This window comes from Asterias amurensis, chromosome 2, assembly GCF_032118995.1.
Source record: "Asterias amurensis chromosome 2, ASM3211899v1".
NCBI lineage: Eukaryota > Metazoa > Echinodermata > Asteroidea > Forcipulatida > Asteriidae > Asterias > Asterias amurensis.
In genome coordinates, this window is record NC_092649.1 from 5,363,762 (window position 1) to 5,389,874 (window position 26,113).

Consider the following 26,113-nt stretch of genomic DNA (forward strand, 5'->3'; position numbering starts at 1 on the left):
CTTTAATACTTCAGGTTGACCATTTTTTGAAGTTCACTTAGTAGAAATTTGGCATAGAGTAGTGTTCAGTTATTCGTGAGCAAAAAATGCGTGCTCACTTGTGCAATACACTTACTTCAGCAGACAATTGTCTGCAACTGTAAGCAACAAAATGTTTGCTTAAATTTGTCAAAGTTTGTCACTCATGGTAACCAGAATAGGAATAGAAAATGAAAGCTGTTGACAAACTTTTTTTTCCCAGAGCCACCCCAAACCATCTGAAAGATTATTACACGGTGTTACTGCAAGCCCTTAATTCACCTAACTTTGTCTTTTACAGGCCAGAGGTCTAGTTGGCCAGGCTCTGGAAGCTCTCCTCTCCACAGGGTCTCCTGAGCTAGACTGTGAGCAGCAGTGCCTTCTGATCAACCAAGGCTTCATCTCTACCATGTCCAATGCTGGCGACAATGCCTTCTTGCTCTGTATGACCACACAGGAGGCTGTCAACAGGCTTGTTGAAAAGGTAAACAGTTTAAGATTGTCGGCCAGTTTCTCAAAAAACCTGTTGCAACTTTTGGTGGATCATTTTAACTATTAATACCTAACCACCTTAGATCTATCTAGAGCAGTTAAAAGTTGTCCCTTGGAATGTAAAGGAGTAGGATTGACGTACTCCCATGTACTTTGACCCTCGATGACATTTCTTAAGAACATGCCTTGCCTTGCTTACGCCTTGTTCGTCCATTGTAGGATATAGCCTCTTTGTATGCTCACCATGTGCCCTGTCTTGAGTTTGTCTTATCCATGTTGTAACCAGGTGTAGGATGTGATGTCATCTCTCCACCTCTTTCTCTGTCTGCCTTGTTTCCTTGTCCCTGTTCTTGCCAATCTGAAATTCTTGTGGTCCATCTGTTGTCATTTACGCATGCCAACAACAAGAATCCGAGATCTATTCCGCACCAGTAGAACAAAATAGCAAGACAGGCTCTCAAAAAACAAAAATATACAAAGCAAAGTAGATATACACTTGGTGTAATACTGCAAACCAAAGTATACATCCCCTAAAGTCATTCATTTCTAGAGGTGTCTCTCCCTTCTTGATTTAGCCGGAGCTGATGTACCGCTACATGGAGCTCTTCAGTTCCTTCTTGGATGATTTGAAGTTATCCCTCTTGATAAAACTGGCCTGGTTGTTTGATCCTTCTAAGACGACCATCAAGCCACTTCTCTCAAGAGCTGTAAATACAACCAATACAAGGTAACTATGCAAATATCAAGTAATTTCTTGGAGCCCAGTGTCATAGAGCTGCTTAAAGGAACAAGTTGCCTTGGATCGGACGAGTTGGTCTATAAAAAGCGTTTGTAACCGTTTGTTATAAAATGCATATGGATAGAAAGATCTTTTAAAAGTAGAATACAATGTTCCACACAAATTTGATTCAAATTTACAATTTACGTGGTTTTCCTTTTACTCTGCAAACTACACAGTCGGCCATTAATGGGAGTCAAAAATCCCATAAATGGCCGACCGTGTTAGTCGACCAGATAAAAAGAAAACCGTGCATTTTCGAGGCATGTTTGTGTGGATCATTGTATTCTACTTTTACAACATCTTTCTACCCATATGCATTTTATAACAAACGCTTATAAACGCTTTTCAATGACCAACTAGACCGATCCAAGGCAACGTGTTCCTTTAAAAGTTATTAAGTTTTCAATTCAGATACACAATTGTGTCCACACTTCTATGAAAAATATCGACAGGTACATGTAACAAAGTTAACAGAGTTAAGTTTAGTAGTAAACAGGATAACATAGTATTAAATATTTAAGGCTAGTCCTAAGTTATGACGAGTAACTCGTCCTAACTCGAGATAAGACTAGTTTGAACTCTTTGTGAAATCCAGCCCTGGGGTTGATTTCACAAAGAGAGTCGTAACGTAAGACTCGTCCTACACGTAGGAGTAATTAAATATTTATGCTAGTCCTAAATTATGACGAGTAACTCGAGATAAGACTAGTCTGAACTCTTGGTGAGATCCACCCAGTCTACCTTACATGTACATCAACCTATTCTGTTTTCTCCCCTTGCAGAGCTGACATGTTTTCCTCGTCCATTGACACCATGACTAGTGATGAATCCATAGACTCTCCACTGGTGAGTTCACAGGAAGTTGAAGATCAAAATCCCACTAAAGGCTCCTTCTTTATTCTCACCCATGAAACCAAAAGATGATGTCATTTTGGAGCTCACTTCGACCACCAATGCAAATCAGTATTCATAATTATCTTCAAGCGAACTTGATTTCTAGCTGCTGATTGGTCAACCCCATAGCAACAAACGCACTGCCCACATCACTCCCAACATTATATCGCATATGGCCGAGCGATTAAAAGCACCAAATTCAATCTCTGGTGTTTGACCGGCAGAAGTGTGGGTTCGAGTCTCGGTTGTGACACTTGCTATGTAAAATTGGGGAGGTAGTGCTTTCTGCTCTACCGGCCAGGCTTTCGGATTGATGATACCCAAGCCTACATCTGTATGGACTGTAAAGGGGTAACCCTGTTTAAGCCCTAGGAGTAGGTGGCTACGGCCTGTGGAAAGAAATGATTGTAGCCTTCAGGCCTTGTGTGTCTGGTGACTTACATAAAACAAAAAAAAGGCCCTTATCACTCCCTGCATTTTGCGCCATTCTTACTCAGCTTATTGGCTATTATAAGATTTACTCAAAACGTGCAGCTTTGGTGGTGTTAGGTTGCACGTCAAGGTTGCTTAACATGCTTGAAGATAAATTCTTAACCACACATTTGCTCATGGGATAGGCCTCATGCTTATAGGAAATGGGACGCAGAAGTGTTAAATTTTTTCTTATTCCTCGAGCGCGTGTGTGAGGAAGAATTTATCTTCAAGCATGTGTGATAGCTAAAACCATCATTACAGGGAACACAGCAGAACAAAGACGGTGGCAGACATGGTTCAAGCATATTTACCACAGCCTCAATGTTTGATCTTTTCTGTTTGACAGGATACCAGCCAGTCTTTCCCTAGACCGTCTGCCCTCGTTGAGTTCTACCTCAAGGTGCTCATCATTCTCAACCATAGGATGACAATAAAAGGGTAAGCTGCAAAGGGAACACAGTTAAAAACTGGGAGTCAACAAATTTCAGACTTTTATCTCAAAGGGAAGGTACACGTTTGGTAATTACTTACAACAAATATTAACTTAAAAACTGACTTGGTAACGAGCATTGGAGAGCTGTTGATAGTATAAAACTCTGTGGAAAACAACTCCCTCTGAAGTAACGTAATTTTTGAGAAAGAGGTAATATCTCTCTAAAATATTAAAAGACTTCTAGCCAGAAGTCTTTTATTCCTATCTGAAAGCACACAAATTCCTCCAGTTGAGCCCAAATTTTAATTCAACATACCTCCTTTAATTAAGACAATGGTTTCAGACCTTTTTGTGTTGTTAGCAACAATGAAAGCAAAAAATGGAAGTACAATGTATCTTCCCATCAGTTTATTGTGCCCAGATCCCATGCTGTATCATTTGCAGATCACTCACTCTCCTGTTTTGGACCAAAAGAATGGAACACTCTCCCTAACCACGTCAAGGATGCTAACGCTATTTACATTTTCAAGAAATCCTAAAATGTTTTCCTTTCCTACAAGTGATTCGTAGTTAGTTTGATCCAACTGTCATTAGCGCCTTTGAACAACTTTGGTTAATTTTGGCGCTTTATAAATTCCCTCTGATTGATTGAAAAACTCTCATGCCTGAATTTATTACACCAGGGGCCAATTTCATCGAGCTGCTTAAGCAAAAAAATTGCTTAAGCATGAAAGTAACTCGCTTATTTTACACATGTTACCTGGTTACTGGCCAAAATTTCATGCCATATACATGTAGATTGCTTGTGACTGGTATTTAGCTGTTGTTTACTTAGCATAACAATTAGTGGAGTTTTGGCCGGTAATCTGATTTTGTTAAGCAAGGATTTTTTTTGCGTAGGCAAAATTTTGTGCTTAAGCAGCTCTATGAAGTTGGGCCCAGGGATCACTAAGAGATCGAAATGCCATCTAAAAAATTGTTCGTAGTTTCAGACTTTTTCAGTCAGCAATGACACTCACTCCTGCAGAACGAAATCCAAATTTTAGTCTAATACTATTTCTTTTGACAGTGACTCTACTAGCTTGGTGAACTTTGACCCGAGTTGCGATTCGACCAATGAACAGACCCGGCAGGAGAATGTGGTCAGCTTACCCCAGCAGAGGAACGCGCTATCCTGCGGTCAGTACCACGTTGCCATGGTGTCAGAAGATGATGTCTATACATGGGGGACAGCTCATGGCGGCAGGTAGGATGGTTGCCATGGTAATTGGTTTACCACCACAAACAAAATGGTTGAAGGTGCCAGCTGGCAAGCGCATTGTTGTTGTTATGGCTCACATAGGTTACAGTCAACCTTTATAGTATACAGTCTCCTGACGATCACTGGAGCAAGCTAGTCGAAACGTTGAGACCATTTTAAGAACTCACTTCGCAGTGCAGTTAATAACAATCCTACAATGTATAAACTAAAGTAGTAGTCACAGCCGATTTTAAGTACCTTCCGTTCAGGTACTTTTAGCAGTTAATAAGCAGGACAGTTCTTTCAGAACTGAGAAGTCTCCCGAAAAAAACCTGATAAATCTACTCCGCGGTTGTAGAATATAGAAAGGCAGTTCTCCAAAGAGCAACTCTACCTGGAAAGTAGATACACACATGGTGTTACCGCAAACCAAATATATATTGATACCTCACCATGGCAGCAATGTCTCAGATCTATTACAGTCAACCCTTGTTAAAAGAGCACGGTTATAAGAGTACATTCTGAAGTCCCGAATCTCATTTCTGCTTTGTCGTTATTTTTGTCTTGCTGTCCTCTTATAATAAGGTTATGCTATAAAGAGGTACATGTACTCTTGCAGTTTCCTAAATCTTGTTATATTGAGAGTTGATTATATATTTATTTCGAGTATTTCCTAGACATTTTCACCTTCTAGCCAGCTTGACTAGTTATTAACTGGTAAACTAATTGTACACTAGTTAACTGGTCAACTAGTTAACAAATTAATAAGTTAACTAGTGAACTGGTTAAACATGTTAAATGGGTTAGTGAAACAACAAGGTTACCCCTCCCCACTGTCTAGTCACTGAAAACATTAAAGGACAAAACCCTTTAGCCATTTTTATGGACCCTTGACTTGTAGGGATCTACAAAGGTAGTGGCGCTTTTTAGAAGCAATAAGCTAACCAGCTGGACCACGCCAACAGAGTTTGTTATTTTTGCATCGGTACAAAGAACATCATTTTTTTTTAAAAACACTTTATACCATGTACATGTAAACTCAGTACTTCTCGAGTTCTGTGAAAAAATCCACAGGCAAATCACTCGGATTGGATTCAAACCCACAACATTTGCATTGCTAGAGCAGACCTCTTACCATTAGACTACCGAGCTACCCTTTTGTGTAGAGGCAGTTCGAATCATTTGTGTTAGCAGTGGGTACTGCAACAATTTATCAGATGTTTTTTTTGCATCGAGGATAAAGAGTAAAGCTGTTTATACCCTTACACCGATGTGTAGTAAGTTCTGAATATTGTAATGGTCTGATGGTTTTTAGCTTGCATGTGGTGTTTTCTTTTGTCTTTTTAGGCTAGGTCACGGTGACATCATCCCAGCTGACGGAAGGTCAGCCCCATTCCGTGTGGAGACACTTCACATGCATCGGATCCGGGTCATCTCGGTAGCATGCGGGAAGGAACACACCATGGCACTAGGAGAGCAGGGCAGGGTAAGGGTGTGGGTGACAAATCTACCGTTACGGAATTATCACAGGCAGTCCTGATTTCAAACTTTTAAGTTGACTTGCGCGAATAAAAAAAAAAAGGGTAATATTTAAACACACTTATACAGGGGCGAACCGGCACAAAGTCTTTATTGTACATGTTGTTTTTGAATGTTTATGGTAATTTGCTTTTAAGATTTTTTCGAACAGAGGGTATTCTCATTGTAAAAGCATTATCAAGAAATAGACTTAGCTAAAGAACATGCCAAGTTGGAGTCAAAATGCTAAGTGCGAGAGTGATTAGTGAGTGTCCAGTCAGGTTTTATACACACGTGGAGTCAAGAAAACGCACCTGGTGGTTTGAATGAAAATAATGCATGAGGGCCGCCTGGGGGTGTTTAATGGGACAGTGGAAAATAATGTAAGGGCTACTACAATGGCATGCACATCAGTAATGGAGAAGCGTGTGTGTTGTTCGGCTTGGGCTTGATGAAATGGTTTATAAGCATCGCTCAATTGCATAGAGCTGCTTAATCACAAAAAGTAGCTAAATACAATGAGCTTATGCTTACCAGAAAAAGTGTGACCAGCTAAAAACACCATGTCAACTGTATCCTGCTAATGTTTTTGACTTAGTAGAAAACTGTTCATGGCCTAATTTCATGAAGCCGTTTTGGCACAAAATACTGCTTTAAGCATATTTCTTCGCTTAGCAAAAATGGAGTGGGACACCAGTCACAACAATGTAATCTACTGTAGTTTGAGCTGGTAATCTGTTTCTGTTAAGCTCTACTTTTCTTTGCTTTGCAAGATATTGTGCTTTCAGGCTTCATGAACTTGGGCATTAAAATTAATTTAAGACAAATTGTCAGTGTCACCATAGTGATTTGCATTGTGACGTCACACTTTAATAAGCAACTACGTGTACTACGATTGATTTGCAGTTACGATCAATCTTAGCTCTTTGTGAAATCGGCCCCTGGTCTATGTAATTGGGCCATTCATTGTTTTTTTCCCTGTCTACAGTTGTACTCCTGGGGGACGTCAAAGTGGGGTCAGTTGGGGTTAGGTGACAGGACAACTCATACCCGACCGATGTTAGTACAAGCGCTGACCGGTACCTGCTGTGTAGCCATAGCATGTGGGCAGTACCACTCCATGGCGCTGACACAAAACCAGAAGTAAGTTTCATCATGATTCATCTTTGTTAAAGAGAAATTCAATTGGCACACTCGGTAGTCGTGTGGTTAAGATATTTGTAATACTTTTGACAGATAAAGTTATTTTCTATCCTCAAGTTTATGCACACACGAAACAACTGAATTTCACCACTGATAAAATGGTAACCATGCTTTAAAAAACACCATATACTCACATGCACTGACGTCAAATTCGGCTACAGTTGACCATTTTGGGAGTTCACATTTTTGGCATTATATCTTTGGAAGTTAGGGCTAATGTCAGGATATGTCCTTTGGAGGTTAGGGTTAATGTCAGTTTATGTGTGTCTCGGCCCATCATCATGGCTGAGCGGGTAAGAGCACCAGATTCAAACTCTGGTGTTTCTGATCAGTAGAGTGTGGGTTCTAGTCCCAGTCGTTAGACATACATGTACATGTTAGTCCTTGCACTAGACACTTAACCATGTTTCATCCTTCGGATGGGATGTAAAGTCATTGGTCCCGTGTGTTGTGTAAAGCACATAAAAGAACCAAGTGCACTTACCAAAAAGAGAAGGGGTTCGCCCCGGTGTTCCCCAGTTGTCCCTCAATTTCTACGACAGTGCTTGGGATGAATCTTCGTTGTGCTGAAAGCGACAACGGTTGGCTGAAAAACCGTCGCAGAACCACCCGTCGTTGAAAACGAAAACTCCCTATTAATAATAATAGTAGGTATTTGTAATACGCCAAACTAATCTTTACAGATGTTCAAGGTGCAAGCAGGGACAATGTAAACACAACAATCCATGTACATATCCAGTGAATGCCAAACAAACAATAATAATAACACCATTTAAAAACAACAGACCTGCAGCAATGAGCCAAAGAAAGTCCTGCAAAATCCGGTCTGTCTATGACGAGAGCGTGCAGGCCAAACAAAAACATAGTATGAAAGATCAAAAAAGCAAAGTAACAAGTAGGGAAAACGTACAAAAATTAACAATGGAAAGCAACAAAACTATGAATATGCGCATTATAGAAGAAGTCACTATTATTATTACTATTATACTATGTATTTTGGAGATTAGAGCTGATGTCAGTTTATGTCCTGTTTACCCTCAGAGTCTTCAGCTGGGGTTGGGGTGTACACGGTCAACTCGGACATGGCATGGTCGAGGACCAACTTCAGCCCTGCCACATCACCTCTCTGGACTCGGTCAAGGTCACTCAGATGTCGGCCGGCTACTGCCACAGCCTGGTCATCTCAGCCACCGGTCAGGTGTATGTGTTTGGGGCAGGGACGTTCGGTCAGTTGGGTCTGGGCAAGCAGGTGATCAAGAGGAACTTGCCGACTCTGTTGGATGGATTTGAAGGGGATGAGGTTACCATGGTGGCCTGTGGATTATTCCATAATGTAAGTGTAGTTTGTTTTTTAACATTTAAAGACACTGGACACTGTTGGTAATTGTCAAAGACCAGTCTTCTCACTTGGTGTATCTCAACATATATACATGTATGCTTAAAATAAAAAACTGTGAAAATTTTAGCTCAATTGGTCGTCGAAGTTGCGAGAGAATAATGGAAGAAAAAACACTCTTCACACGAAATTGTGTGCTTTCAGATGCTTGATTTTGAGACCTCAAAATCTAATTCTGAGGTCTCGAAATCAAGTTCAAATATTTTAGTGGACAATTTCTTCTTTCTGAAAAACTATGTTACTTCAGAGGGAGCCGTTTCTCACAATGTTTTTTACTATCAACATCTCTTCATTGCTCGTTACCAAGTAAGTTTTTATGCTAACAATTATTTTGAGTGATTAACAGTAGTGTCCACTGCCTTTAAACCTTTTGTGTTCTCAACTCTCCTTCCTTGGTTTTTCTTTCTCTACACCCCCCAGTCCTCCCAAATCAGTGACATCAGCAGTTATATTTTACAGTGTCTTTTCCTTAGCATTTGTTTTCTAATTTGTGTACATTTGAGTGTGTAATTAACTGAATTATTTAAGAGAAGTGAAATAAAAATACCACCAGATCACTCTTTAATTTTTTGATCAAAAATAAACTTTGAATTTGTTTTTTAAAATGGAAATATGCATGGATAATTGAAATTTTCTTTATCCCGATGCAAATTTCCATTTAGTAAAAATTACATTTTGTATCCACATAAATGATTGCAATCGCTTGTTACAGATTGCAGTGACCAGCAACCCGCAGAAGGTCTACATGTGGGGGAAGAGCCCTCTAGAGTTGCGCCAGTCCCTCCAGGCTTCCAGAAAGCGTAGAACGGCGCGAGACAGCGGAGATTCAGTCATTGTGGGTCGACGACGGTCAGTGACTGTCATGGAGACACGACCGGATGCGTATGATGAGAATCAGTACTTAAGGCCCTACGCCTTTGACTTTGGGCAGATTCAAGCACCGATCAAACAGGTTCGTTTTAATAGGTGTATCGGGGGAATGAGGCCTGATTTTATTCAGCTTGCGTAAGCACGAAAAGTAGCTAAGCACAACAACAAAAATTATGCTTACCAGAATAGAACAACAACTGCTATAATTATAAGTAATATCATTATATGGATACCAGCCAAAACACCATGTCACATGTACAGTGTACAGTACTATCTGTGACTGGTATACATGGTATACTGCTCAATTTTGCTTAGCAGAAAATCAGGGTTTTCGGGTTGGTGTTGTAGGTTTCTATTGCCATTAATTTAAAGAGTGATTATTGTACCAAGCGTATTCCTTCCCTTTTTTTTTAAAGGGAAATTTGGTTTGAGTGAAACAGTGATGTAGAATCCAATGATTTGACTGATTTTGATTTCAGCTGGCTTGCTCCTTGAATCACAACCTGATTCTAACATCAGGAGGACAGCTCTACAGCTTTGGGAAGAACGATAGCGGACAGCTTGGGCTTGGCCATCGCGCTGAGCAGGTATGTCTACTTACAAAATGTCAAGCTTCCATATTTATTTTATTTGTTTCTACTTTTGAGAATATAGAATTAGCTGTTGCAAACAGGGCCCTATTTCACGGCTCTGCTTATCGTAAGCAAAGGATCAACGCTTACAGGGCAGGGAATTCTGCGCTTACATGTACTTCAAGGGTATTTCACTGGTTAGCAGGGAATTTTGCTTGTGTGCATGCGTATTCCAGGTTACTATTGTTACGTGCGACCAACTCACAAGGTTGAACCCCATAAGTTGGTATGCACGACAGAGTAATAAAAACAATGGAATTACCTAAACAATTAAAGAAAGGGAAAACCAGTAACTGAAAAAGTCAATGGTTGAAACATTCTGTGTACAGTAACAATTAATTAAGTAATTTATTTACAATATCAAAGCTTACAAAGGGTTATCACAAAATAAGCATAAATCAAGGCATAGTTCGTAAATGAACTGGATCAGTATAATAAAGTAAGAATTCAGCGGAATATAGATGAAATTAGAATATTGAAAGTAATACCAGTTTTCGTGCTCAATCGACCGAGGAGTGCTGGGGAACCATTGGGTAGCCTTCGGTAGTACGGTAGTACATCACAGTTAAGGTAGTCCAAGACCCTCAGTACCACGCCCAAAGAACTCCAGTCAGTAGCGCCGTCAGTCCCCACGGTAGAAGCAGTGAACATCACATACCCGAGGTTTGCACCAGTCAGCATCCCGTCCCGAGCTTCCCAGAACCTATGGCATGCGTTACCTTTTGTACCGCATAATTTTTCAAGCATGACCTAGTCTTGAAAGAAAATAATTGTAGTATTGACACTTGTGTCCTTAAGCAAGACACTTAATCATTGCAACGTCCTTCGGATGGGACATAAAGCTGTTGGTCCCATGTGTTGTGTAGCGCATGTAAAAGAACCCAGTGCACTTATCGAAAAATAGAAGGGGTTCGCCCCGGTGTTCCTGGCTGTGGCTGCTGAATGTGCCGTAGGTGCCACGTATTTGGGTCTCATAATTCTTCACTTCAATAACCTATCTTTCGGAAATTTTGTATATCTAAGCACCTCGAGTACCTTGTTGGTAGAAAGATGCGCTAGATAAGACTTAGATATTATTATTGTAGTATTATTTATTTTTACTAAAAGTACCCACACCCTTTAAAGATGCTATGTCAGATTTTTGGCCGATTTGACCCAAAAATTTAGGTATTTTGATGGGGGTTGAGAAAGTTACAAGCTTTCATTCGAGCCATTGCTTGAAAAAGTCCGCCAATTATTAGTAGCAGTGAAATAAAGTGCTCAAAGTTTTTGTCGGGACAATCTATCACGTGACCAATTCTTATGTGTTTTATAAGAAACGTTTTAAATTTTTGTCATGGTTCCTGACCATTAAAAGTAAAAGTTAAACTTTTTTTCGTTAGAGCGGGTGATACTCTTTGAAATACCATTCTCTCACAAAAAATTATTTTTTAGTGTTTGAGGCCAAAAATCTGACATAGCATCTTTAAAGGGTTTGGGTACTTTTTGTAGGACACAAAACACAATGTCCACAGAATTACATCAAACCCACACAGTAAATTTGTATGACAAAAAGTATCCAAACCCTTTCATTGGGCTTACCCGTAATGATTGATATTTTTACAGAGAGTTCCTGTGCTGGTGCGGTTATCAGAGTCCCAGAGTATTGCCGCAGTCGGTGCGGGGGTGGAGTTTTCAGTCGCTATTACCACACAAGGTCAGGTCTACTCCTGGGGGTCACCAGAAAATGGGCAGGTATGTACATGTACATGTAGACCACTCAAATGGAACCTTAGTTTTTCTCCAGAAGACGATCAGAGCATACTGATCGAATTGTCGAGTTGAAACCAATGGTTCTTTTCAGAACCACCCCAAGTCGTTAGAGATAGTCATTACATGTTGTTACCGCAAACCTTTCCATATCGTATTTTGACCATGCAAAGTTTCAAATCCTACCTAACCTTAGTCTCCCATGATGTGGGAAAGCTTTTAGCTTTTAGCGGATAAGAGCACCAAACTCAAGCTGTGGTGGTTCTGTTCAGTAGAGTGTGGGTTTGAGTCCCAGTCGTGATACTTGTGTCCCTGAGCAAGACACTTAATTGTAATTGCTTCTCTCCACCCAGGAGTAAATAGGTACCTGAGGGCGGGTGATTGATTTAGCAGAGTAGCGCTTATTTGTTGCACAGGCTGTATACTCCCCAGGGAGCTGAGATGCTTTAAGATATGTTGAAAGCGCTTTGAGAAGCTCTTCGGGTGTGAAAAGCGCAATATAAAAACTGGTAAACTGGTACAAATTTCACAGGGTTCACAGATTATTGTTTTGGTGTTACACTTGCATCAATGTTTGATATTGATGTTTCATTGAATTCCTCGGGCAGATAAAAAACCATGCATATTACACTCGACGCTTTCTGAATCCTTTGGAATTTATGTATTAACTATGTAGGAATTTAATAAAAGGTTGACATGGCCAGGGGTGATGGTGGAGGTAAAGCTTAAACATGGGTTTTTGAAAACTTTCAAAAAGATTTTCCAAGTTTCGCCAAAAAAAAACCTTAAAAAAATATTGTCATTTTCACCAGTGGGTATGTTTACATTGAATTAGTTGGGTCATTAAAGCCAGTGGACTCTATTGGTAATTGTCAAAAACCAGTCTTCTTACTTGCTGTTTCTCAACATATGCATAAAATAACAAACCTGTAAAAATTTGAGCTCGATTGGTCGTCGGAGTTGCGAGATAACTATGAAACAAAAAATCGCCCTTGTCACACGAAGTTGTGTGCTTTCAGATGCTTGATTTCGAGACCTCAGATTCTAAACTTGAGGTCTCGAAATCAAATTCGTGGAAAATTACTTCTTTCTCAAAAACTACTCCACTTCAGAAGGAGCTGTTTCTCACAATGTTTTGTACCACCAACCTCTCCCAATTACTCGTTACAAAGTAAGGTTTTATGCTAATAGTTATTTTGAGTAATTACCAATAGTGTCCACTGCCTTTAAACCTAATGGTTGAGCAGTTGGTCTGCCTGAGGCATGATCCACTTATGTCCACTGTTTGGAAAAGAAGTTAAATGGAGGTAACAGGTGTAAGTCGCCAGATGTAGAGGATGCTTTATTTTAGCCTCATTCATTAGAGGAACAGGGGCACCTTTGATAATTGTCAAAGACCAGTCTTCTCACTTTGTGTATCTCAACTTATGCATACAATAAGAAACCTGTGAAAGTTTGAACTCAATTGGTCGTTGAAAATAATGGAGGAAAAAAACCTACCCTTGTCACACAAGTTGTGTGCTTTCAGATGCCTTGAAATAGAGACCTCAGCTGAGGATTCAAGTTCAATTTAAATACTTTAGTGAGAAATTACTTCTCTTTCAAAAACTACAATGCTTCAGATGGATCCGTTTCGCACAGTGTTTTATACTATCAACAGCTCTCCGATGCTTGCGAGTAAGTTTTTATACTAACAATTATTTTAAGTAACTACCAATAGTGTCAAGTGCCTTTATTATAATTGTTCACCATAGCTTGGCATCGACACAAGTTGCCGATCGCATCTCCAGATCCAGCCGAGCTTCCACGTCAATATGAGAGTAGCCAAATGTACATCAGTCACCCGGATTGTGTTGAACCCTTTGCTGGTACCCGGCATTCCCCTGGTAACCATGGCGTCCGGACTCGGTATGAACGATGGCGGTGAAGAGAGTGATGAGGATGATATGGGGGTGAGTCTTTTGCAGTGTTGGTGACTCGAGTCGGTGACTTGGACTCGAGTCAGACGTGAGTCGCCAATTTCACTGATTTGTGACTTGACATGACTTGAGGTAAAATGACTAGAAAATTTACAATTGAGTTGAAGTCATTTGGTTTAACAACGATACAATTAATATTGTTTCAAATAAACGTAGCAAAATTTAGTCTCTGGCAACATGGTGAATCAGATTTGTTATTTATACATGATATACAGTATGACAGATTGAATGTTGTTTTTATATTTTTAGATTTTATATTATTTCTTACAGCATCTACAGTGAAAGCACCAAAAATGGATAGATAAAACTTTCAGTGATTAAGAATAAAAAAAACAGATTTAAAGGACACAATAAACAACTTACACAAAGCTTAAATGTTCAGATTATTATTGTTATTTGTTTGTTTCCATTTGCAGAGCTCTGACGAAGAGGAAGGGATCCTGGACTGGGACCTTCCCAATCTGAGCACCACCTCAGACCCTTCTGAGTGCCCCTACGGACCAGAGAGTCTAGCCCTGTCCCTTCAAGCCCTGGACTCCCACTACAACCACCAGGTGGTGCTGCGACTGTGCCAAGACTGGCAGGTGTGGTCGGCCGCAGCTCAGATCTGTGAATTGGACAAGAACTATCCGCTAGCTTTACTGTACAGACTGAAGGATAGACAGTGCAAGGGGACTGTGATTATTGGGGCTGGCGAGGAGGGAGTGCTCCAGGAGATAACAGCTCTTGTGGATAAGTTCATCAGGTTAGTGGATAAGAGGATTAATTTTGTTGATAGGATCATCAGAGTAGTGGATTGGATTATCAAGTTTGTGGTGGGAGCTCCTGTGACTTGTGGATAAGTTCGTCGTGTTGGTGGATCAGAGGATTAGTTTGGTGGATAGGATCATCGGAGTTTAGTAGATAGGATCATTAAGTTTGTGGTGGATGGGCTCCAGTGATTTGTGGATAAGTTCATCATCAGGTTAGTGGATTAGAGGATTAGATCATCAAAGTAGTCGGTAGGGTTATTAAGTTTGTGGTGGATGAGCTCCTGTGGTTTGAGGATAAGTTCATCAGGTTAGTGGATTAGAGGATTATTTTGGTGGATAGGATCATCGGAGTAGTGGATTGGATTAGTAGGTGTGTGTAGTAGGGCTCCTGTGGCTTGTGGATATGGATAAGTTCATCAGGTTAGCGGATTAGAGGATTATGTGGATAGGATTATTAAGTTTGTGGTGGATGGGCTCCTGTGGTTTGTGGACAGGTTCATCAGCTTAGTTTGATAGATAATGTATGTTCATCACATTTTAGTTTTATCAGTTTATTGTGTAATACATTTATATAGGATTAAAATAATCAAACGGTTAAAAAAATACAAGAGGTTTACTTTGCCTAAATTACTGACTTTTTATTTTAAGAAGATGATAAATGTACGAAGCAGTACGAGCCAGCTCTTTTCAGATCCACCACTACTCACAAAAGAGATTTGTTCATGCTGTCACCGCAAACGTTACTTACTTATGAGAGTATTTCCTTTTACTGTTTTTAGATTGACTTGCGAGAAGCCGTCCAATGAAGCTGCAAAGGAACCTGCAGCCAATGAATCTTGTAAACATCTTCTAGTTCAGGTAAGATCTGAAGGCCATCAAAACAAAAACATCCATTGTAAGAGGACCTTGAATCGCACAGACAGCAGAGTGTGTCCAGTTTGATGATGACGGACATTAGGGTTAACATTTTAAAAATATTTTCCCCTCCAGCCCTAAACAAGAGTATTTATTTATTTCCTCAAAACCTCAAAACATTTAGAAGACATAAAGATATATATCAAGTATATAAGTACATAAGTTTACCATTCAAGTTATAAACCAAGTGATTTGGTAGACATTTAATAAACTTTGTGTTGATCAAAGAAATATGAGACTTGAATCTTCAACCTACAAATTCACATGGCGGTGCTTTACCAACTGAGCTTTCTAGTCCTAATGTTAGGCACGAGATATTTTTATCCACGGTAAAAAACGCAAGTGAATATCCAGAAAAGTCTATGTTACCATAGGAACAGCTCTTGCACATGATAAAATGTTCCTCCATTTCCCCCCAAACCCAAATATCATGCCTGTGTCGAGTGTCATTATTTTCCTTTTGATTTTTAATGAGGTGTACAATATTGCATTAATATTTAGATTCTTCGGTTCTGGGCGGAGCAAGATCTACCACAGGAGGTACTGGAGGGCGTATTGAGAGACCATTTGGACAAAGTCGCCTATCCACTCAGCGTGCTACTGCTGTGGTGAGTGAATAGCAGTCCCCACTATGCTAAAAAATAGAAGCTCGGCTACCAAATCTCAGACGTGTTAAATTTCACCAGCGTTCCCGTGTACATTGTTCAAGCTTAAAGTTTACTCACGTGTACTTACAGTAAAAATAATAGTGTCTTCTTATAAAGCGCTCATATCCGTCGCTCTGTGACGCTCATGGCTTCAACATACAGTTTGTTTCCTGTGAGGTATGAGGGACTACATTTGAATTATGAGACCTGCTCCTTTTACATACATTTGTTGCACCAATGGTTTACAAGGTGCTGTGGCGCAATATGCATCCAATCAAACCAGGTACACTGGGGCAAACCCCTACTCTTCTCAATAAGTGCACTGGGTTCCTTTTTCCTGCGTCCAACACCTTTTTCCGGGACCAACAGCTTTACGTCTATAAGAGATAAAGAACATTAATTTTGGTTTTACCCATACACTGATGTGTGTTAGCACTGTATACTGTACTTTCCCCGAGTCCTGTGAAAAATAAAATCACAGGCATGTTACTCGGGTGGGATTCGAACCCACGACCCTTGCAATTCTAGAGCAGTGTCTTACCAACCTGACTACCGAGGTTGCCCGGTAGCTAGAGGCAGTTAGCTTTACGTATGGTGCTCTTAATCCCCAGGACATGCCACTGTTCAGTAACTGTACTAATAAGGTCTAAAGTGTTGATGCAGAGATTGGTGAGTGGTCAGCCTCTCTACCATGGGCAGCGTGCCGTATCGATACTTGTTGTATCTCAACATATACGCATGAAGTAACAAACCTGTGAAAATCTGAACTCATTGGTCTTTGAAGTTGCGAGAGATTCATGGAAGAAAAAGCACCCTTGTTGTACAAGTTGTGTGCTTTCAGATGCTTGAATTTGAGACCTCAGCTGAGGTCTCAAATTCATTAAATAATTATAGTAAGAAAATTACTTCTTTCTCAAAAACTACGTTCCTTCAGAGGGAGCAGTTTCTCATAATGTTTTATACTATCAACACCTCTCCATTGCTCGTTACCAAGTAAGTTTTTATAGTAATAAATATTGTGAGTAATTACCAATAGTGACCAGTGTCTTTAAGATATTCCTGAATAAATCTTGTGTTGAAAACTTGGGTTTGGGGAGCGGGCTTTCGGTTGTTTATAGATAGATAGACAGATTTATTTATTGTCCATGTTAAAAAAAAATAGAATCTTGTCTTAGACCTGGATTATTGCAGTTTTGCTCATTTTTAGTCGATAAGGAACGAGAGCTGTTATGTCTCAGACTCTACCCCAAGACACTGTTTTCTGATACCAGTATTCTACATGTATATAAGGTCTATAGTTATACAAATTAGTACAAATTCCAAACAATGACGTATGTATTGTTTATGGGATGAGGTTTTTCTGACGGTATTTTATTTTTGTTGCTTTCATTCCATCCATTTACTTTGATTCAGTGACAGCAGTGACTCATCCGCAGCCCCGGATGTCAGCAGTACGAGGATAGTCTCCCAGGACCTGATTAAACGATTCACCAGTAAGTTCACTCTAGAGCTAACGTCTACCGTCATCCAGGGAATCCATCAAGGGGAGTCCCATGATGAGTACCGCTTACCGAGCACGATCGATCAGGAAACACCCTCTGAGAACAATGTCGTCGATTCGGTGAAACCGTTGCTGACCCGCAGCGACGCTTACAACCAGAAGAGCGACCGAGCAACCGCCGAGAGACTCTGGCAGGAGATACTCTTCAACCTCGGTAAGGACATCAAAGCGAGGGCGCACGTCGGCATCAGCAAGAGCGAGATCGCCGGATTGGTGGATTCGAATCCTTCTGAGGAGAATGTGTACGAGAATAATGAGGACTGTCTGGTCTTCACTTGCGGTCATCACTACCGCAAACGGAACCTGCAGGAGAACATTATGCCGTTGTGGAACAGCAAGATGGCCGACTTGCCTGTGCCGTTGCCTAGCAACGCACAGTCTCTTAGCAACCAGTATATGGCGGGGGAGGGGTTCATACCCATTGCGTGTCCAAACTGCGTTCATAGTTCCTTGCAGCTGGAGCAACTCAAACAATTGGATAAAGTTGTATGAGTTGTCGTCAAAATCGCATAAAATTTTTTTTAAAAACGGGTTCGATTTCACAAAAAGTTCAGATTGATCTTAAGAACAAATGGTTCTTAATTGCTTAGCAAAGTGTGATGTCCATTCAATTCACTGCGGTAGTACTGACAACTCATCTTAAGATGAATTTTAGTGCTTTTATGAAATCGAACCCCAGCTATAATACCAAAGTCAAACTTTAAGATCTGATCAACTTAATTTGTTTTGTGCAAACTAAAGAAAATGTAAAACGATAAAATGATTTGACCAAACAACTTGTCCTATTAATGTGGAAGTATGTGCTGTTTAGTTGATTCTTGCCAGTCCTTAAATCTGAGCTCTGCGTGAAGAAAGGCGCAGGACTCGCGCAGGATTTGTTTTATATTAGGCATACAATTTTTTTTATGTTGGCGTAACCTGACCTACCCTAAACATACGGCCGACCCTAGGTATTTTTATTTTTTTCAAGGGAAGAAATTTAATGATAATAATCTAATAAAGACATAAAAATAAAATAAATGTCATCAAGAGTTAAAAAAATATGCTATTTGTTGTGTGTAGCCCTTGTTTTCGTGTATACTACCGGCTTAAACATATAGAAAACATGTCATTTTCCTTGCTGGGAGTGAATTTTTTTGTTTTTTAAATCCCTACCTACCTACATTGTACCCTATCTTTGGGGGCCTGTTTCGCCAACATAACATATATTTTGTTTATGCCTTAAACAGAAGTGATTCAACTCTATATAATGAATTGGCAAGTCGGTCTTCACACTAAAATTAATATTTACACTGAAATAATATACAAAAGTTAAGAGGCCAAAAATATGAAATACGAATGTAATGTTGTTAATTACTTAGTTACTATACTATGCCCAATATTTGACATCTAGGGAGTTCCTCCCCCCACTCTTTCTCTCCAAATTTGTGTCCTATAATGTAACACACTCTTAACATCTTGTACAGAAATACTCCCAGAAATTCCCAGAAAACAACAAAGACACATTTGCCATGTTCAGACAGCATACTCAAGTTAGACCCAAACCGTTTTACCTTAACTGGCTTGCATTTAGTCAACTGCAATGGGTTTTACATGTACATGTATCTTTGTTTAAAGATCACACAGCAATATGTCCCAACACAACAACATCCGCTACAAGCGTGTCCAAAGGATGCTCACTTTCACAATTGATGGCATGTTGCACAACATGTTCTGGGTCTTAATTTTTTTATTTTGCTTACCCATACACCAATGTGTGTTAGCACTGTATACTCGGTACTTTCCCGAGTCCTGTGAAAAAATATCACAGGATATGTTCTGGGTCACCAACTTGAAACCAGATGTGGTTGATTTGATTCTGTCCACACATTATGCTGAAAGATAAAACCGAAGTGGTTGAGCGTTAAACCACCCTCGCCGACCGATTTAACTAATGCGGTTTTAACTTGGTACATGTATAAAGTTTTAAGAGCGTTCAGACACACAAAGTTTAAACCAAATGAGTTAAACCAAAACTGTATTTGGGAAGGTTTGTGGTAACACCATGTAATGATTATCTCTAAATGAGTTTTGCTTAAAACCGATTAAAGTACTGTTCCTGAGCGACCGGATGGGAGGATGGTTGGGGGGGGGGGAATAATTCATTTGTCACATATTGTACAACAAATGGGAAATAGAACATTAAGAAGAGGCTATTTTGCTTTTCTGTGGTGCTCTGTTGTTTCTTTCCGCCCTGATCATGATGATGTTTTGATTTTGGGTCACAAATTGTGGCAATTTGAAATTAAGAACATATTATTTTGTTTGTTAAAAGCTGTCTTCTATTCTCTTTGAGCATTTAGCTGGTGGATTGCAAGGTGTAAATGAGGTTCTACTAGGGTTTGATGTCCACAGATTTACATTAAACTCACACAGTGTGAAGATAATGAGCTTCCTATAAAATATTAATGATGCTGTAGTTTGTGAGAAATTGGTAAAACAAAGTCACACAAATATTTGTTGTCTCTTTACTGATTTCTCAAAACTACAGCACCTCAGCAAGTAATATTTTAAGGGGAGATTTCTACCATCATTAACAAGCCATGTAAGTTTAATGAAAATATGTGGACATTGTGTTTTGTGTCCTGCAAAAAGTACCCAAACCCTGTACAAGTTCAAAATATGAGTTGTTGTCGTTGTTTTATGTGTAATTCAAAGAGAAGTATTAATATTACAAATGTATATGGTTGGTGTATGGTATCTACTTTTCATGTTAATATTTTAAATATTATTGTCTAATTTGGTGTAAATAATAACTAAACTATTTTAATATAATGCTAAAAAAACAAAATTGTAGCATTTTGTTCCCTTTATTTTTTTAAATCATATGAAAATATCCCTCCATAATAACAAAAGAAGTATACAAATTAAAAACAAATTAATTTGGAATAAAGATAAATTAAGAGACGTTTTGTAAAATGTTTGTTTTGTCTGAGATGTATGTATAGCGCCAACTACTTATTGCTTTCCTAATAAAGTACTTGTACTTGATCAGTAATGCTTGAAAGAAAACAGGAAAGTGTTATTTTCTTTTTAAGTATCAAAGCTTAATTTTGTACCATTAACTGCGTAAAATGTTATTGTCTGAAATAAATGAGGTTTACCCAAAGTCTAGATGCTTCAAGGCACTGAACAGTATTGGTTATTACTCAAAATAAATGTTAGAATAAAAACTTACATGTACTTGTTAAGGACCAACGGGAAGCTTTTGGTAGTATGAAACATGTAAAACATTGTGAGCGATTGCTCTCTTTAAACATGCTGAAGTAACATAGTTTTTGAGAAAGAGGTAATTTCTCACTCAAATATTAAAGTATCTAAATGCACACAAATTTGTGCAACAACGGTGTTTTTTCGTTCACTATTCTCTTGCAACTTCAATGACCGATTGAATCCAAGTTTAAACAAATGTTTTTATTTGGTGCTATGTTTGGATACACAAAGTAACAATACTGGTCTTTGACAATTACCAAAGGTGTCCATTGCTTTTATTATACTGTACTTGGTAGTGTAACAAAAATGAAGGGCCGCCAGGACTATTTCTACCTCCATGATTGTAGCACAAGGGCTGCTCTCCTATCAGTGTCCTAGTTCTGGCCCAACTATAGAATCGGCCCCAAATTATGGTTGGGGTCCTCAGTTTAACTGTAGTGGGTTAGAGAACCTATGTCTTTGGGGGTTGTCAAGAACATTATACGGGATTTAAAAAGCGAAAGTTTTTGATCTCTTACGTAGGCTGCCTTGAATATTGTCCAATGTGATAATGGTGCGTGGAGACCGGCTTTGGTTTGAACTATTATAGTGTCAATGGAGAAGCATAGTCGTATTTATTTTGGTTTTACCTATATTTACACTGATGTTAGAACTGTGTACTCGGTACTTTCCCGAGCTCTGTGATGAAAAGAAGAAATCACAGGTATGTTACTCAGATGGGGTTTGAACCCACAACCTTTGCAATTCTAGAGCATGTGTCTTACCAAATAGAGCTAGGGAAAATACTGAGTATACAGTGCTTACTAACACACATCACTAGTGCATATGGGCAAAACCAAAATTAATATTCTTTATCCCTGATGCAAATTACCTTCCATTAAAGTATAGTCAATGTTTCTTCAAGTACTGATGAAACATCATCTTTAAGGCAGTGGACACTATTGGTAATTACTTAGCAGAGAAACGGCTCCCTCTGAATACCTCCATGCTCTGAAGTAACGTAGTTTTCGAGAAAGAAGTAATTTTCCACGAATTTGATTTTCAGACCTCAGATTTAGAGTTTGAGGTCTCGAAATCAAGCATCTGAAAGCACAAAACTTCCTGTGACAAGGGTGTTTTTTCTTTCATTATTATCTCGCAACTTCGGTGACCAATTGAGATCAAATTTTCACAGGTTTGTTGTTTTATGATAAATGTTGAGATACACCAAGTGAGAAGACTGGTCTTTGACAATAACCAATAGTGTCCAGTGTCTCAGTTCTCAGTACTTAGTGGTCAATTCTGTGGTGCTAAATAAAATTGGTTTAATGTAATGTTTTAATGTTTATGTTTTTTCCTGACAAATTATATATCAGTAACACCAAATATCGTCCTTTAAACAATGTGGGTTTGATTATGGTTTTTTTGTATGTGTATATAAGAGGAATGCACAATAAAACAAATAAAATCATAATAAGTGTGTTATGTTATTATGTCTTATCAATAGCTGCTGTGCCATGGTAGCCTAGGACTGTGTTAAAGCCATTATACACTTTCGGTAAACAGTATTGTCCAAGTCCCACACTTCGTGTATCACAACTTATGTATAAAATAACAATCCTGTGGAAATTTAGGCTCAATCGGACATCGGAGTCGGGAGAAAATAACGGGAAAACCCACTCCTGTTTTCGCGCGTTTCGCCGTGTCATGACATGTGTTTATAACAAATCCGTAATTCTCGCTAACGAGAATTTATATTGTTTTACCGTTTTCTCAAAAAGTAAAGCATTTCATGGACTAATATTTCAAGAGAAGTCTTTCACCATTACCTTCTGTAAACCCTGTAAGTTATTTGTAAATCTGTGAACTTTTTTTTTTCCTGTACCGAAAGGGTCCAATGGCTTTAAGGCAGTGGACACTATTGGTAATTAATTACTCAAAATAGTTATTATCATAAAACCTTACTTGGTGACAAGTAATGGGGAGAGGTTGATGGTACGAGAAACGGCTCCTTCTGAAGTGACATAGTTTTCGAGAAAGAAGTAATTTTCTACAATTATGATTTCGAGACCTCCAATTTAGAATTTGAGGTCTCGTACGAGTAACAAGGGTGTTTTTTCTTTCATTATTACCTCGCAACTTCGACGACCAATTTTCACAGGTTTGTTATTTTATGCATATATTAAGATACACTAAGTGAGAAGACTGGTCTTTGACATACCAATAGTGTCCAGTGTCTTTAATTGTTTGAGCTAATAGTGTATAACCAAAGGTCTCTTGTGTAGATTTTCAGACACGAATCCCTTTCAACGCGTTAGGATTGAACAAAATGTACCACCGAAATACAAGTTTTTAAACACTGTGTGCTAAACGCATGGTGCGACTTTAAGGCCTTTGTGCATTCTGAACCTAAGATCTGTATTTTAACTACAGAGCTCCACTCCGTCCACCCACCATACATACGCCAGAATCCGCACCCCTTTCGCACCCGGAACTCAAGATATAGAAAGGCGCGATCCTATTCAAATACACGACCCGATGATCAACGTCCGCCGTCCACATACATTGCATGCATTGCATTGGTACCGCGTAAATGAGGGATTTTCTACGCACTACCTCAATCATCATTTTGCGTGTAAAACCAACGGGAGCAACATCCGACTCATTTTCACATAGCGCACCCAGAAAATGACTGTTTTTTTTAGCTTCAATTGGGATAATATTATCCGAAGAAGTAGCACAGAAATGCGTAGCGCGACTTATGGCACCTTTTTCGGTGATGGGTCCCTGGTATTGCAGGTTATTTTGTACGATACAAGGGTAGCCTTGACTCAAGGCTGTTGGCGTAGTGTGCCCCGGCCCGGCGCGGCACAATTCGGCAGTCTACGTACATGTATACAGTACATTGTACAGTAAATTGTACAGCGAGAACAGTATAGCGAAGTCGTGAGTACGGTCGTGTCTTTCTACTACTTTCAACCTCGCACACGTGACTCAAACAACAGCCTTGATGGGTCTGTAACAGCTTTATCGAAATTCCGATAAAAGGGCGTGCATGATCTGGGCATGTCATTCTAAACATTGGCCAATCACAGGCGCGATTGAGAATGACGTATTACTGCTAGCAATCATGCCACGTCCGTATGCGTGGTTGTGTAGTTTCCCATTGACTTGTGTATGGTTGTGTAGTTTCCCATTGACTTGTGTATGGTTGTGTAGTTTCCCATTGACTTGTGTGTGGTTGTGTAGTTTCCCATTGACTGGTGTATTGTTGTGTAGTTTCCCATTGACATGTGTATAGTTGTGTATTCCCTCTGACTGGTGTATTGTTGTGTAGTTTCCCATTGACTTGTGTATGGTTGTGTAGTTTCCAATTGACTTGTGTATGGTTGTGTAGTTTCCCATTGATATGTGTATAGTTGTGTAGTTTCCCTCTGACTGGTGTATGGTTGTGTAGTTTCCCATTGACTGGTGTATTGTTGTGTAGTTTCCCATTGACTTGTGTATGGTTGTGTAGTTTCCCTAGACTTGTGTATGGTTGTGTAGTTTCCCATTGACTTGTGTATGGTTGTGTAGTTTCCCATTGACTTGTGTATGGTTGTGTAGTTTCCCATTGACTTGTGTATGGTTGTGTAGTTTCCCATTGACTTGTGTATGGTTGTGTAGTTTCCCATTGACATGTGTTTGGTTGTGTAGTTTCCCATTGACATGTGTATATGGTTGTGTAGTTTCCCATTGACATGTGTATGGTTGTGTAGTTTCCCATTGACATGTGTATGGTTGTGTAGTTTCACATTGACTTGTGTATGGTTGTGTAGTTTCCCATTGACTGGTGTATGGTTGTGTAGTTTCCCATTGACATGTGTATGGTTGTGTAGTTTCCCATTGACATGTGTATGGTTGTGTAGTTTCCCGTTGACTTGTGTATGGTTGTATAGTTTCCCATTGACATGTGTATGGTTGTGTAGTTTCCCATTGACTTGTGTATGGTTGTGTAGTTTCCCATTAACATGTGAATGGTTGTAAAAAGTCCTGCTGACTTGTGTATGGTTGTGTAGTTTCCCATTGACTTGTGTATGGTTGTGTAGTTTCCCATTGACTTGTGTATGGTTGTGTAGTTTCCCGTTGACTTGTGTATGGTTGTGTAGTTTCCCATTGACTTGTGTATGGTTGTGTAGTTTCCCATTGACTTGTGTATGGCTGTGTAGTTTCCCGTTAACTTGTGTTTTGTTGTGTAGTTTCCCATTGACTTGTGTATGGTTGTATAGTTTCCCATTGATGGGTGTATGGTTGTGTCAATTCCCATTGACTTGTGTATGGTTGTGTAGTTTCCCATTGACTTGTGTATGGTTGTTTAGTTTCCCATTGACTTGTGTATGGTTGTGTAGTTTCCCATTGACATGTGTATGGTTGTGTAGTTTCCAATTGACTTGTGTATGGTTGTGTAGTTTCCCATTGACTTGTGTATGGTTGTGTAGTTTCCAATTGACTTGTGTATGGTTGTGTAGTTTCCCATTGAATTGTGTATGGTTGTGTAGTTTACCATTGACTTGTGTATGGTTGTGTAATTTCCCATTGACATGTGTATGGTTGTGTAGTTTCCCATTGCATTGTGTATGGTTGTGTAGTTTCCCATTGACTTGTGTATGGTTGTGTAGTTTACCATTGACTTGCGTATGGTTGTGTAGTTTCCCATTGACATGTGTATGGTTGTGTAGTTTCCCATTGACTTGTGTATGGTTGTGAACCGCCCATTGACTTGTGTATGGTTGTGTAGTTTCCCATTGACTTGTGTATGGTTGTGTAGTTTCTCATTGACTTGTGTATGGTTGTGTAGTTTCCAATTGACTTGTGTATGGTTGTGTAGTTTCCCATTGACTGGTGTATTGTTGTGTAGTTTCCCATTGAAATGTGTATAGTTGTGTAGTTTCCCTCTGACTGGTGTATTGTTGTGTAGTTTCCCATTGACTTGTGTATGGTTGTGTAGTTTCCCATTGACATGTGTATGGCTGTAAAGTGTCCTACTGACTTGTGTATGGTTGTGTAGTTTCCAATTGACTTGTGTATGGTTGTGTAGTTTCCCATTGACTTGTGTATGGTTGTTTTGTTTCCCATTGACATGTGTATAGTTGTGTAGTTTCCCTCTGACTGGTGTATGGTTGTGTAGTTTCCCATTGACTGGTGTATTGTTGTGTAGTTTCCCATTGACTTGTGTATTGTTGTGTAGTTTCCCTAGACTTGTGTATGGTTGTGTAGTTTCCCATTGACTTGTGTATGGTTGTGTAGTTTCCCATTGACTTGTGTATGGTTGTGTAGTTTGCCATTGAC

The 26,113-nt window shown here is 39.4% G+C and overlaps 1 protein-coding gene across 5 annotated transcripts in view; it reads left to right on the forward strand.

Annotated features, from left to right (window-relative positions):
* Positions 1–22,225, forward strand: part of LOC139954127 (uncharacterized) — a 45,237-nt gene extending 23,012 nt beyond the window's left edge. For 4 of the 5 annotated variants that reach the window (XM_071953795.1, XM_071953798.1, XM_071953796.1 and 1 more), the window contains exons 14-29: positions 320–502; positions 1,086–1,237; positions 2,074–2,137; positions 3,006–3,097; positions 4,162–4,338; positions 5,680–5,818; positions 6,839–6,993; positions 8,095–8,386; positions 9,162–9,401; positions 9,799–9,906; positions 11,557–11,685; positions 13,455–13,652; positions 14,096–14,424; positions 15,211–15,289; positions 15,848–15,954; positions 17,407–22,225. In XM_071953795.1, coding sequence (XP_071809896.1) covers positions 320–502; positions 1,086–1,237; positions 2,074–2,137; positions 3,006–3,097; positions 4,162–4,338; positions 5,680–5,818; positions 6,839–6,993; positions 8,095–8,386; positions 9,162–9,401; positions 9,799–9,906; positions 11,557–11,685; positions 13,455–13,652; positions 14,096–14,424; positions 15,211–15,289; positions 15,848–15,954; positions 17,407–18,046 — 3,084 coding nt within the window. In that variant the 3' untranslated portion in view covers positions 18,047–22,225. The remainder of the gene's footprint in view (positions 1–319; positions 503–1,085; positions 1,238–2,073; positions 2,138–3,005; positions 3,098–4,161; positions 4,339–5,679; positions 5,819–6,838; positions 6,994–8,094; positions 8,387–9,161; positions 9,402–9,798; positions 9,907–11,556; positions 11,686–13,454; positions 13,653–14,095; positions 14,425–15,210; positions 15,290–15,847; positions 15,955–17,406) is intronic. The other variant, XM_071953799.1, reaches the window with a different exon arrangement.
* The last annotated feature ends 3,888 nt before the right edge of the window (positions 22,226–26,113 follow it).